The sequence below is a fragment of the Doryrhamphus excisus genome, linkage group LG18 (assembly GCF_037039965.1).
Source record: "Doryrhamphus excisus strain RoL-2023G ecotype Guam linkage group LG18, RoL_Dexc_Guam_v1.1, whole genome shotgun sequence".
Lineage (NCBI taxonomy): Eukaryota > Metazoa > Chordata > Actinopteri > Syngnathiformes > Syngnathidae > Doryrhamphus > Doryrhamphus excisus.
In genome coordinates this window covers 14037757-14051733 of record NC_136374.1, presented here as the reverse complement: position 1 = coordinate 14051733, position 13977 = coordinate 14037757, and the positions used below count along the sequence as shown (strand labels likewise).

General features: G+C 41.7%; 2 protein-coding genes across 3 annotated transcripts in view; both read left to right on the top strand.

The window, feature by feature from the left end:
* Positions 1–5064, top strand: part of igsf21a (immunoglobin superfamily, member 21a) — a 186408-nt gene extending 181344 nt beyond the window's left edge. For both annotated transcript variants that reach the window (XM_058054591.2, XM_058054592.2), the window contains exon 10: positions 4661–5064. In XM_058054591.2, coding sequence (XP_057910574.2) covers positions 4661–4737 — 77 coding nt within the window. In that variant the 3' untranslated portion in view covers positions 4738–5064. The remainder of the gene's footprint in view (positions 1–4660) is intronic.
* A 4130-nt stretch (positions 5065–9194) lies between these two features.
* klhdc7a (kelch domain containing 7A) lies at positions 9195–12966 on the top strand. Its single transcript, XM_058055802.2, has one exon. It carries the CDS (start codon positions 9767–9769, stop codon positions 11855–11857), a length of 2091 nt encoding a protein of 696 aa, XP_057911785.2. The 5' UTR covers positions 9195–9766; the 3' UTR covers positions 11858–12966.
* Positions 12967–13977: the final 1011 nt, after the last annotated feature.

The following is a 13977-nucleotide window of genomic DNA, read 5'->3' as shown; positions in this document are numbered from 1 at the left end:
CACCCGACCTCCGTGGTGAACCAGGAATTGTCACATCCACTCGAGTGCGAAATTATGAAGTGGCCCCATGTGTGGTGATATGTCCCGATAGGGTGCTTTTTCCCCACACTGTTTCCTCATACACCTTTTACCTTTCCTACCAAACATTGCCTCTGTGTAAAACGCGAGGCGTGATGCTGGTTTGGATTTTTTTTTGGCAGAGCTGGGTCATGCATGTGTGGTCAACACAGACCATCCCCTGTTTTAGTGTTTTCATGCCTTCACGCTTCTAGTATGGTAGTCTAGTCTGGACCAAAGATGTAAAAAAAAAAAAAGATTTGGTGCACATGATAGTTTGGTTCACTGGTCCAAAGGCTGCGCAGTATGACAGTTGATTGGGAAGTTTTACATGTATGTACATATTACGTGACATAACTCACGCTGGGTTAATACATGTTATTTTTTAGGGGTGCTCTGATCAGCCTGCCTTCACGCCCTCTAGTATGGTAGTCTAGTCTGGACCAAAGATGTAAAAAAAAAAAAAAAAAAAAATTTGGTGCACATGATAGTTTGGTTCACTGGTCCAAAGGCTGCGCAGTATGACAGTTGATTGGGAAGTTTTACATGTATGTACATATTACGTGACATAACTCACGCTGGGTTGAATACATGTTATTTTTTAGGGGTGCTCTGATCTAGTATGGTAGTCTAGTCTGGACCAAAGATGTAAAAAAAAAAAAAAAGATTTGGTGCACATGATAGTTTGGTTCACTGGTCCAAAGGCTGCGCAATATGACAGTTGATTGGGAAGTTTTACATGTATGTACATATTACGTGACATAATTCACGCTGGGTTAATACATGTTATTTTTTAGGGGTGCTCTGATCAGCCTGCCTTCACACCCTGTAGTATGGTAGTCTAGTCTGGATCAAAGATGTAAAAAAAAAAAAGATTTGGTGCACATAATGGTTTGGTTCACTGGTGCAAAGGCTGCGCAGTATGACAGTTGATTGGGAAGTTTTACATGTATGTACATATTACATGACATAACTCACGCTGGGTTCAATACATGTTATTTTTTAGGGGTGCTCTTACTGCCCCCTATAGGACTGGGGTGGATTTACAGATCAGGCTCTGATGTACTTTATGTTTTAACACCTTGGAGGGAAGGAGCCCTCCTTATTTAATAAAATCCGGATGAAAATATCCTGTGTAATCTCAATAAACTGCTTAAATGAGCATAGCAGTAATGATGTGTCAATTACTGTTTGTTAAATAACCCTCTGTTATCAAGCACGCATTAATAATGTCAATGAAAGCATAACCTCTGGAAAGCACACACATAAGCTGTCATTTAATAAGGCAGCATTTGATGAAGGGGCAAATGCATTTTAATGGACTGCCTGCATAATGCCTTTTGCACAAGTGTGACAGCCATGTTTGTCCCAGTGCATCGTGGGAACAGCTTCCCGAGCAGATGGCAAGAGTCGTTGGAATGACAGAAGTTGAAGGAAAATGTTAACTTTCGTTCTCACTCGTCCTTTAATTGAAATAGTTGCTTTGTTGTTTTTGCATCCGGCCTCTGTCCTTTATTTGCTCTTTCTTCCTGTTGCTCCCCCCACTAGCTGTGTCTCAGAGATACACATTTGAATATGCAAATTCCACGATAAGCGCGGGAGCAGCTGAATCACAGCAAGGACAGAATTGGGTCGGCGTGGACACGCACGCTCGCTTTGCATGCTAGTTAACTTGGTGTACAACAAGGCCTGGAAGGTCACCGCGTACGTGTCCGCTCGTCCAGTAACTCAATATCGGATTCCTTCCTCAGCGCAAACTGCACACAACCATCGTAGTCACCAGAAAAAGTTAATATCAGGCCTACGTATGCCGGAACACAAGTTGTCTTGGAACAATTCTGTGTGGAAATGATCAGGATTGTGAGCAAATTTATTAATATTAGTTTTGATGTCCATCCATGCATCCATCCATGTTTGATGCCGATTATCCTCACTAATGTTGCGTATATGCTGGCGCCTATCCCAGGCGAGAATGTTTTTAATGTATAAAAAAATATTATTTTATGACCATTTTAAAAACAAATTTAAATAATTATGATTATAATTGAATAATAACTGCAAAATATTGAGAATTTTATTTTAAGCATAAAGTTGTCAATACAGTAATCCATTGTTTATTGTAGTTACTTGAGATTTACGGCCTTCTAAATAAACTTTTTAATATTATTAGCGCCCTCTAGACATGACGTGACACCCTATTTTCACCTTACATTTGTATTACCCAATATAGTCGACATAATGTGATAAAATAAGACATTTAAGACACAAATAAGACTCATATTCATGAGTTTTATCTTGGTTTGGATTAGCCCCTTTTTATATATTTTTATTAAGGATTGTTGTGCCTGTTGTGAGAGAAAGCAAACCTGCAATCAGAGTCATGTTGCAGTTTTACAAGTGAAAAAGTAAGAAAGTAATACATGAAAAAGCTGACAATAATATGAATAATAATAAATAATATAAATTAATTAAATTAATATACATTAATTAAATTAATATAAATTAATTAAATTAATATAAATTAATTAAATTAATACAAATTATTAATAATATTAAAGTTGCCATATTGCCAAAAAAAACACTAAATGCATGGATGCTGCCATGCAAGGCTAACTTATAATTCAAACTTAAGGGGTCACCATAGTAATACAGAGGAATAATCGAGATAGTTTGATCCTCTGTCACAAAAAAACACTCCTCAATCGACCCGTCTCCCAAGTGTTGCAAAGAAGGTTGTCAGAGTCTCATCCTGCGTGTAAACAAACAGATGGCCAGACAATTTGCGTGGGTAAAATAACCGTGGTCTGCAGAGGATGCTCTCGCGGTTGGATGAACCCATTTTGGAGTATTTACTGTGAGCATCCATTTGTTGCTGTAGTCTAATATTGTCTGACATTGTGCAACACAGAGACATAAAAAAATGGAGTACGGTGTGGATAAAATACCAAATTATGTGATTGCCTGGGGATTTGTTTTGCGGTGGCAAGTGAAGTAAAGTAAACTCCCCTAAAATGTCCGCAAAAAGTGGTGAAATATGTGCTGATGTGTGTATATTTCATTGACTAAATATGTGCTAGGATACCTCCATCTTTGATTCTGAATCAGGTGCTCATCACAGGTCTTCGAGGAAGCATAGAGTGGGTTGTTCCACTGCGCAAAATTGGACGCTCATTGGATAAATGCACACTCAGAGTTGCTGAGTGTCTATGAGACAGCGTATTGGCCCAGATGCTTGGCTTCTGCATGATGATTGGATCATCTGTCTGAGATAAAATCCCTTTTTGATTGACAGTGAAATGAGCAAATGAGCGAGCATTTTCCAAGTTCTGCATTCTGTTGATCTGAACAGAACCGATCCACAGCGACATTGTCTTTAAAACACCTAGCGTGTTTTGCCGACTGTCTTTTGTGAGTCTGCGGTTTCTGTCCACAACGAGCCGAGGCAGCTGCCGTAGCTTTTTCCCCCGTCACGATCACTCACACTCACAGCCGGTCAAACAGTCGCATGGTGCAGCAGCTCCAGCTGCTAGCAAGCTGAACATCTTGGCGGATACTACAATTTACATATAAATAAATAAACACATTTATAATGGAGGCGGTTGAGTGGTTAGCGCACAGGCCTCACAGCTAGGAGACCCGAGTTCAATTCCTCCATCTGTGTGGATTTTTCACCGGGTACTCCGGTTTCCTCCCACATTCCAAAACATGCTAGGTTAATCAGCAACTCCAAATTGTCCATAGGTATGAATGTGAGTGTGAATGGTTGTTTGTCTATATGTGCCCTGTGATTGGCTGGCTACCAGTCCAGGGTGTACCCCGCCTCTCGCCTGAAGACAGCTGGGATAGGCTCCAGCACCCCCCACAACCCTCGTAAGAATAAGCAGGAGAAAATGAATGAATAAATGATGGAGGCGATTGAGTTGTTAGCGCACAGGCCTCACAGTTAGGAGACCCGAGTTCAATTCCACCCTCGGCCATATCTGTGTGGAGTTTTCATTGGGTACTCCGGTTTCCTTCTACATTCCAAAAACATGTTAGGTTAATTGGCGACAAATTGTCCATAGGTATGAATGTGAGTGTGAATGGTTGTTTGTCTATATGTGCCCTGTGATTGGCTGGCCACCAGTCCAGGGTGCCTCTCGTCCAAAAAAAGCTGGGATAGGCTCCAGCACCCCCCGCAACCCTCGAGGATAAGCGGTAGAAAATGAATGAATGAATTAATAAATAAACACATTTATGACGGAGGCGGCTGCACATCAGATGAGTGGTTAGCGGGCAGGCCTCACAGCTAGGAGACCCGTGTTCAATTCCACCCTCGGCCATCTCTGTGTGGAGTTTGCATGTGTGGTTTTTCCTCCGAAAAAAAAACGACGTTAATCTGCGACTCCAAATTGTCCATAGGTATGAATGTGAGTGTGAATGGTTGTTTGTCTATATGTGCCCTGTGATTGGCTGGCCACCAGTCCAGGGTGTACCCCAGCCTCTCGCCCGAATTTTTTTTTTCTTGAAATAATACATAACTCGCATCCTTTTCAGTATGTGGCCCTTGATGGAAACAGTTGCAGCTTTCATATTTATATATGATTGCTTATTTGTTTTGCAGACGGAGTCTCCAACATGGACGCGGTTGGCCTCACATGGATGGCGCTCGTCCTCACAGTGACTGTGGAACTGACGTGAAAACTCTCTCGCTCTAACACATACTTGCCCTTCCTACCCAATACACACACACACACACACACACACACACACACTTTAAAACAAAACATCAGTGTACGTTCCACAACCTTGCCAGTGTTCTCCAGCCATCAACAGAACGCTCAGTCGATAAAAGCCACAAGATGGCGCTCCTCCCATTTTTGTAACAAAAATAATAACCAAGCTAAAAGAACGTGATGAATATGACAATGTCCTCCCATATATCCCTCCCCAGTTACATCTCTTTTTTTGTTCCTTGTCCCACGTCTGCCTGTTGACCAATAAAATTAGTTGATTTAAACCTCGAAAGACGGCGTTGGGATTACATTTTTTAGTAAGTCTACGTTTCATTGCTTTGCGGCACAAATGATGCTTGGGATGCGGTGCCAAAAAAGCCACCGCACCCATCTGCTCCATGTCCCGGGATGCTCCAGATCAGCACCGAGCTGCTGAACCACAAGGGATGGGAGGCACCAACACAGACGCCCCAAGACAACAATCTATAATATTATTGTTTAATTTTTTTATTTCGTTTATTTTTGATGGCTTAGAATGTACAAAAGAATCGGGAGTTGAGTGTATTTTGTGTACATCCGTGTAAATAATGCAGATAATTAAAAGAGGTTTTATGGGGTTCTCTAAAAAGGACAGTCGCAGAGTTTGGAGTTCACATGTTTGTACTTCGTTCATCACAGCTAAACTTTAGCTGACGGAACAAAAAAAAAAAACCTGAACAGCTTATCCCATATTTGTTTTTTTTTTAATACCAGTATGCCTTGGAATTGGTCTCACAAATGTCTCATGTTTTCAGGGTTGTGGTGCATGTGAAAGTTGTTTTTTTTTCTCTCTCCTTTTCCTTTTCCAGCCGCTGCAGTTATATTTACTTGTGTCATGCGATCTTAAGTGACCTACATTGTGTGTACGTAACTCTCATCCAGACATTGGCGAGATTAGACGCGTCATTCTATTCTAGCCGCCATTTCCACGCCGGCCTGAACAGGGTTGTTGCATTTGTTTCATTTCGCCTGTATTAAAGTGGAGAGATGATCCAACTTATATGACTTGACTTTACTTTTAGACATTTCTAGGTCTCATGAGATCAATACAAGAGCTGAAAAATGACACTATCAGGTATTTATTTATAAGTACGGTGACCATTAGTTGATCACCAACAACTAAAAACTCGACCCGGCAATGAGGTTCATTCATTCATTCATTTTCTACCGCTTATCCTCACAAGGTACATATAGACAAACAACCATTCACACTCACATTCATACCTATGGACAATTTGGAGTCGCCAATTAACCTAGCATGTTTTTGGAATGTGGGAGGAAACCGGAGTACCCGGAGAAAACCCACGCATGCACGGGGAGAACATGCAAACTCCACACAGAGATGGCCGAGGGTGGAATTGAACCCTGGTCTCCTAGCTGTGAGGTCTGCGCGCTAACCACTCGTCCACCGTGCAGCCCAAAGACAAAACAAAGAAGCCAAAAACGTACCACTTCCACACGCAATAGGAGGAGAACTTCTTTTTTTTGTGTGGAGTTTGCATGTTCTCCCCGTGCATGTGTGGGTTTTCTCCGGGTACTCCGGTTTCCTCCCACATTCCAAAAACATGCTAGGTTAATTGGCGACTCCAAATTGTCCATAGGTATGAATGTGAGTGTGAATGGTTGTTTGTCTATATGTGCCCTGTGATTGGCTGAAGACAGCTGGGATAGGCTCCAGCATATCATGTACTGTAAACTGCATGTCTCGTTTTCATATCCTGTCCTGACCGTCCTCTTTAAAAAAAAAAAATTTAGAAAGTGATAAAAATGTGGGCTGCCATGTGAGTGGCTTTTTTAAGTAGTGTTGCCAAAAAGCCAAAAACAAAGCTAAATATGCAATCCTCTGATTCTTGCTGAGTTGAGGTCTCGTAAAATATGTGACGTCATGTAAGTTCTTATGACTTTAGTGGGCACATTTTTCCCGCACTTATTGGTTACATTCCAAAAACCTTTCTGAGTATTTTTTCTGTTGTCGTGCTGGTTTTGAATGTTCTTTTATTGGAATTGTGCTTATGACAATTTTCTACCGGGCCGCACGGTGTCCTAGTGGTGGCTGGCCACAAGGTCAGTAGATGGGGGATATTTAGATTTGAGCATCTCTGTGTGGCGCAAAACAGTGGTGCATTTCAAGTTTAATGCAGTTTAACTATAGTGGCTCACTACTGACATGACCTGTTTTTGTCCTGTGGAATACAACTTTTTTTTTGGAAGTGTGGTGTTTATTTTTTTAAATACAGACGGGCCACTCTTGTGAAATATTCCTCAAGTAGTATTTACAAATACATGAATAGAAACACGCCACAGTAGGACACAGTACAGTTGCACACTGCAAACTTCAACGGCAATAACAGAGATGCTGTTAAAAAAAATACATTTTCTCACTTATTACTGGTTAGCTAAGTTATTGCATATTACTACATATCTTATACACCATGGTTCAATTTAATTTAGCTCAGCTACAGTGAACGGATGAGAATGACCTTTGAGGGAGAATGATAATGTATGTGTCCACCAGAAGGTTAAATGAATGCAGCATAATCCATTGTTGTTTATTATTTAATAGCTCATCTATAAACTGTAGTGTAAAGACACAACATGGATGAGTTGATGGATTACGGTTGTTTGCCTAACAGAGAAGAGCATAGCATCCACATCACCTCAGCTCACAAAAAAATGTGATGCAAACGAGAGCTGCCTTGCAACATGTTTAACATAATTATAATATTACTAAGAGGCCCGAGCTCAGAGAGGAACGCTGAGTGCACTCATAAATGTTCGACTGTATCTCATCATAATTTGTCATTTCCATTTGAATTCAATTGGCTTTTTTTCTGTTTTATCTTCACCAGACTCACAAAAAATAAATAAATATAAGTAAAGTAAAGCAAGTTGGTGCATTGCTAAAGTTATTGTTAAATGAATCATATTATTGTTAAAATGTTGTTGTTTTTTTTACACGCAATTAAGTATGAATTCAATGAGGGAAAACTGAGTATATGAATACTTTTCAGACACTTGCCTCTAACAGGAAGTGTATGTTTATTACTACTGTATTTCTGAAGGTGATGCTGACATATTTTGGTGGACTCCATGAGTGAACGTGTGGATATAGATACATGATTCTGTATAATGTCAGCTTTATTTTTTTATTTCTGGGTGCATAATGTAAAATTATTAATGACAAATGTATAAATATATGCACACATGAAGATGTATAATGTGCTGCTGATCCATATTATGATTATTCTGCCGTGCATGGCAGAGGTCTGCATTAACTTCTACTCTTCCGATGGGCAGTTTTTTCTTCAAGGAGAAGGAGGTGAACGTGACCACATCATCTGATCTGGGAGCAAAGGTCAAAACAATCTGCGGAACGTCACTGATGACCACCTGTGAATTATTCATTAAGTCAACCCTACTTGAAGAGTCTGGTTTCCTTCATGTTGTTTTATGTGCTGGAAGCTATCGGGTTACGTAACAATAGTAATTATGGTAATTCTGGTAATATTAATGTGTCTCTGTCAGCTCTGTCAGACTTATATGTGGGTACGTTTACATGACCAAACAATTGTTTGTGTTTTTAAAATAAATCATGTTCAAAGAGAAAGCTGAAAAAACACAACAAAATACAAAATAAAATAAAATAAAATAAAATAAAATAAAATAAAATAAAATAAAATAAAATAAAATAAAATAAAATAAAATAAAATAAAATAAAATAAAATAAAATAAAATAAAATACATATTCTGACTTCAGAATAATACAGATCAAGCACTTTTTTATCTTGGTTTCAGTTTTAATCATGCTTGGACTTCCACTTTTTGTAGCATTGTCCACAAGATGCTGTTATCACATGAACAAACAATAAAAATGTTTCTCTTTCTGTCCAGCTTCAACTAAAAAAAAAAAAAAAATCACTGAATTGGCACATTACCCGATGAAATGCAGGTCAGACCACCGTGAGCGTGTTTTTTTTGCTTTATCCGCAAGCCCACCTACTGTCAATGAATGACAATAAAATTACGGTGAGAAAAATCCAGTATATTTCTTTTTTCAGTTAGAGCTAAATTTACAAAGAAGTCAAATGTAAGATGAATGGCAGAGCTACTCATTACTTCTTTGCAATAATTTTTTTTGTCTCACTCGTATTTCGTCTTTGTGCCTTTGAAGCCCAATTTGAGATTAAACAATGTAAAATGTAAATTCTTGCAATTTTTCAACTGGTCTTAAAATTTTGATCGGAGCGTATGCTGTATATACATTGTTGATGATGTAAGTGTTTTATAAGCTTGGGTTGAAAGTAGCTACAGAGTCAAGTTAGAATCATGAATTTTGTTATGAATCATAACTTTTCTCCAGTGTGTTATCAGTGCAAGATGAAAATGAAAGAAGCTGTTAGTTTTTACTGTAGATACTGTCTCCATTGATTGAAAGTTGTGGCATAACTGTACAAACAGATGTATCCTGGTTGTTAAGGATTCGATAAATGTCACCTATCCTCCCACATCGCCCTTTATTTAAACCCTGCTGTTCAAGCTGTGCTGAGCAACTGAACCAGTCAATAATAAAACATCAAATGTAGTTAAAAATACACCGTAAAAAAATTTAAGAAAATGTTTTCTTCCTTGGATGACATTATCTGGAAGAAAGACTGAAGTACTGGGAAGACTCAGCCAAATATTGATCTTTGGTGAGTGTGTTGAATCAGTATCTGACTCCCCTCAGGTGTTGCATGGCCTAAGCCCCACCTTAAAAGAGATGCAAATATACCTCCGCAGGTTTCATTTTACACCCGGAGGCAAAGAACAGCAGTCATCGGATGACAGGAGCTCTTTTGCAATGAAAACCAGCCAGCATGCAGTCATCAACTGAGAGCCCTTGACAAAAGGATCAGTTAACCGGTCACAAGTGCCATCCCCATCGCTCTGCCGCTTCCACCACCACCGCCACCACCATGGCCATTGCAGATCTTTTAGGAGTCCAATTCGACATGCAGCTGCTGGTCAAGATGAGTATTTCTGTGGGGACAATGCTTCTGGTGTCGTTGGCCTACAGGTTCTACAGCTCCAGAAACAGAGACGAAAGCTCGGTCCAGGACAGCCAAGCACCACAGACTTGCCAGAGGTGCAAGACAGTCCTGCCGGGCACTGGTACGGATGACAAACAACACGAATCTTCGCTCGTTGATGAGCCATCATCTGAAAGTACCAAGGCAGGTGATTATGCAACCCAAGAACTTGGTAACATGGCACACAGTACTCAACACACTGACAAAGAAGTGGCATTGGTGACCTCCTGGGATACTTCAACCGATCAACCGTCTCTGGATCTTCTCGATCCAAAAAAAAACGGGCTAGCCAGTTCAAAAGGCAGACGTTCACCTTGCTTTTTGAAGAAGTTGGACGGCGGTACAGGCGTGGGCAGAGAACTGAGGAAGGACTTGGAGCAACATGGTGTCTACTCTAGCTTCTACTCCAAGGCAGAGGTCAAGGTGGAGGATGCCAAGCTGGTACTGGACAGTTCAGAAGACCAGATAGTGCTTGGAAAGATATACGAATACTATGTGGAGAGTTCTTCTCACTTTACTACAGACCCAACCGCCATGTTGGGTAAGAATGAGAAGAAATCTGAGTCCCAAGAAGAGCATGAAAGCCATCGCAACATGGCAGATTCTCCTTCTTCTGCAGACCCTGATGTTACTGAGGGATCGGACTCTGTTGGGAATCAAAAGCTGAGGTCCTCGCAAGGGTCTGTACCCGTATGCAAGCAAAGCTATCCGTCTGCTGCAAGTCCACTTCCACCCTCTGTCAGCTCAACCAGCACTGATCCCCTGACAGTCAGTCCTTCCACAAACAATACATGCCTCAGTGTGAATAAAGGATCTGATCAAGGAGCTGGACCAGTCAGTCCTTTGCTACACCTTTCCGCTAAAAATCCAGATTTTGAAACCCTAAAAAGTCAAGTGGATCTGGGTAACTGTCTTGAGGTGCTCCATTTTGCCAAAAAAACCGGGCAGAGCTCTGTGGAGCAAGCAGCCCTCAGGTTCATGTCCAACAACTACTTCCAGGTCCTTCAGGACACCAACCTTTATGGGCGGCTCACAGATGCCTCACGGGAACAACTACAGAGGCAAAGAACAAGAGGAAAACGATTCATTATGGTGGCAGATATGAACCCCCAAGACTGGTCGAGGAACACCGGAGCAACGAGAAGAATGTCCAGCGCTTTGTATTATTACAACGACTGCGTGGATGCTTGGCAGATGCTTTGCCCCATCCCGCAGGAAGTCATCAGCAAAGCCTGTGCCATGTGCACAATGGATAACTACTTATTTGTTGCGGTGGGATGCCAAGGAACCGATAGTGAAATGAGCCCCTCCAAGCGAGTGTTCTGCTACAATCCATTGACAGACATTTGGAAGGAGATCAGTCCCATGAATGAAGCCAGACCTCGCTGTAAATTGGCAGCACTGGACGGCCACGTCTACGCCATCGGCGGGGAGTGCCTCTCCTCAGTCGAGCGCTATGACCCACGATTGGACAGATGGACTTTTGTGGCCCCTCTCCCTAACGATACATTTGCCGTCGCCCATCATGTGACAGTATGCAACGGGGAGCTATTTGTGTCCGGGGGGAGTCTCCGTTGCATGCTGCTGCGCTACAGCCCCAAAACGGACACATGGAGGGGGAGTCTACTGGCAAGCGGGAAAGACAGGATCGTAGACATGGTGGCCGTGGGATCGTTTCTGTATCGCTTTGAAGTCAACTCTCATCTGGGGGTTAGCGTGTACCGTTACCACACTGTGGCCCGACTATGGTACGAGTGTGCCACCAAACGCCTTGCCCACTGCCCCGCTTTCCAGTGTGTGGCGATGGACGATAGCGTCTACTGTGTCAGCCGCCACTTCACGCTGAAGTTTGAGGCTGACGAGGTCTCTCCTGCTTTCGCAGACGACAATTTCAGTGTCCCTCCTGCAGCCAAGGGCTTACTCGTTCCCTTTGTCTTGTCACTTCCTGATAAGAGGCCTCTCCAGACCAGTGTCTAGCACAAGTTAGTTTTTTTTTTTTTTCACAGCTAAGAGACCAGGGTTCAATTCCAATCTCGGCCATCTCTGTGTGGAGTTTGCATGTTCTCCCCGTGCATGCGTGGGTTTTCTCCGGGTACTCCGGTTTTCTCCCACATTCCAAAAACATGCTAGGTTAATTGGCGACTCCAAATTGTCCATAGATATGAATGTGAGTGTGAATGGTTGTTTGTCTATATGTGCCCTGTGATTGGCTGGCGACCAGTCCAGGGTGTACCCCGCCTCCCGCCCAAAGACAGCTGGGATAGGCTCCAGCACCCCCCGCGACCCTCGTGAGGAAAAAGCGGTAGAAAATGAATGAATGAATGAATAACATTTTGCTTCCTAGCTCGACTATGATGGCCGTAACTAGCTATGAGCTCCCAGAGTTCCAGAATCACGATGATATATACAAGCTTACCCAAAGTGCGTTGGATGAATTGATTAGCTAAACGTTTTATATGTGCAGCTGTACATGCTGGATGTTTAATATTCATACATTATTCATTAATAAAGTCAGAATACAACAAAATGTAACGCAGTAAAACCTCTATGCATGGGGATCTTAAAATAATGCCCTACTTTGACTGACCGTGTTTGCTTTGTGCATGCTTTCTTTGACCCCCGCAAAAATAAATTCTTTACAGTTTTACTGCAATTACTCTTCCTCCCAACTTTATTAGCCGTCCCTGCCCAGGGATGTACAAATATTACTGTCCTGATGGCAGTCCAATGACTGTTTGCTTAGATTAACGCTGCATGTGCTGCCATGCAAACAGTTTGCTCCCTTAGATTTGCTGCTCCTCCCTGCCACTAAATGACTGTTACATCATTTCAGATGCTCAACTTCGAGCTCCGAGTATTATTCATGAGTAAGTGTTGCAGTACGTCATATACATTATACAAATTGGGCAATAGAGCCACAATCTATCACGGTGCTGCGAGTGCACTGGGCACAAATATAGCTGGCACAGTGGCCTGAATAGAACGCAATTATCTGCAGCCGCTGTGTAAATATGACAGCATGTAAATGGGAGTGTCGTGCAGTGCAAATAGGTGAGCTTCCAAAAGCAATCGTCACGAGTGGCCAGAAACTGTAGCTGAGTCCACCTAACACATTTTTTTATTGCACTAAAAATCCGAGACATGTACATACTTGGCATTGTTTGCTTTTATATGTGCATATGCATTAACTGCATTATGAAGTGCTGTATGTTAGAATGCTGTATATGGCCAAATCTATCAAGAAATAACTTAAATAATGTAAATATCCAACATTGGGGCTCAAGGAGCATCCTATCCTGTCTTTGAGACTGACAGCATCCCTGGAGAGTGATGCTGCTACAGCACCATCATGTGGTTCAGGCAGCAAACAGAGCATTGCTCTAAGCCTGACAGGTTGCACACTCCAAAACCTCCCTCAACATCATGCGCAGGACGCAGGTGGCGTCAGCACAGCGGAGCATCTAAAGCTGCCACCAGTCGATGTGACAGCGAAAAAAGATAGTTGACGCAGATGGTTGACCATCAAACATGAGCTTTTTTTTGATTCTTTCTCATTAAACACTTTGATTCCATGTAATTAAACCCCTAATGGGATGGGAGTAGCGTGCATCCCTGCAGACGTCACCTTGGATGACACATGACAAAATGCACGGGTCAGTTCCGGCGTCGACTTGTGTTTCATTTTGTTTTGTTTTATTTCTTTCCCTGCACAGGGAATCTAGGAGAACAACACATTCCGAGTTAAAGAGATGAGGAATTTGTATACAGTTATCCTACATGTGTAAACAATACAGTATATCCGCCAAAGTAGAACCATACAAACTAAATAGTGTTTGAACCAACAAATTACATAAAAGTAACACGGGGGTTCCAAGATACCACTGCTCGTCCCTCATTGGTCGGGCAGCTTTGTTATTGTAGCATTTGAGGACAGCCGTGCAGCCCTGTATTATGTTAATCATCTTATTTGATTCGTTAATGTAGAATAAACAACACAATTCTCTGACTACCTTACATTTTATTCCCATTGATAATAGTCATAATTCCTCATATATGGCCTGTAATTCCACTTGTAAAATATCCCAGAATGTTGCATC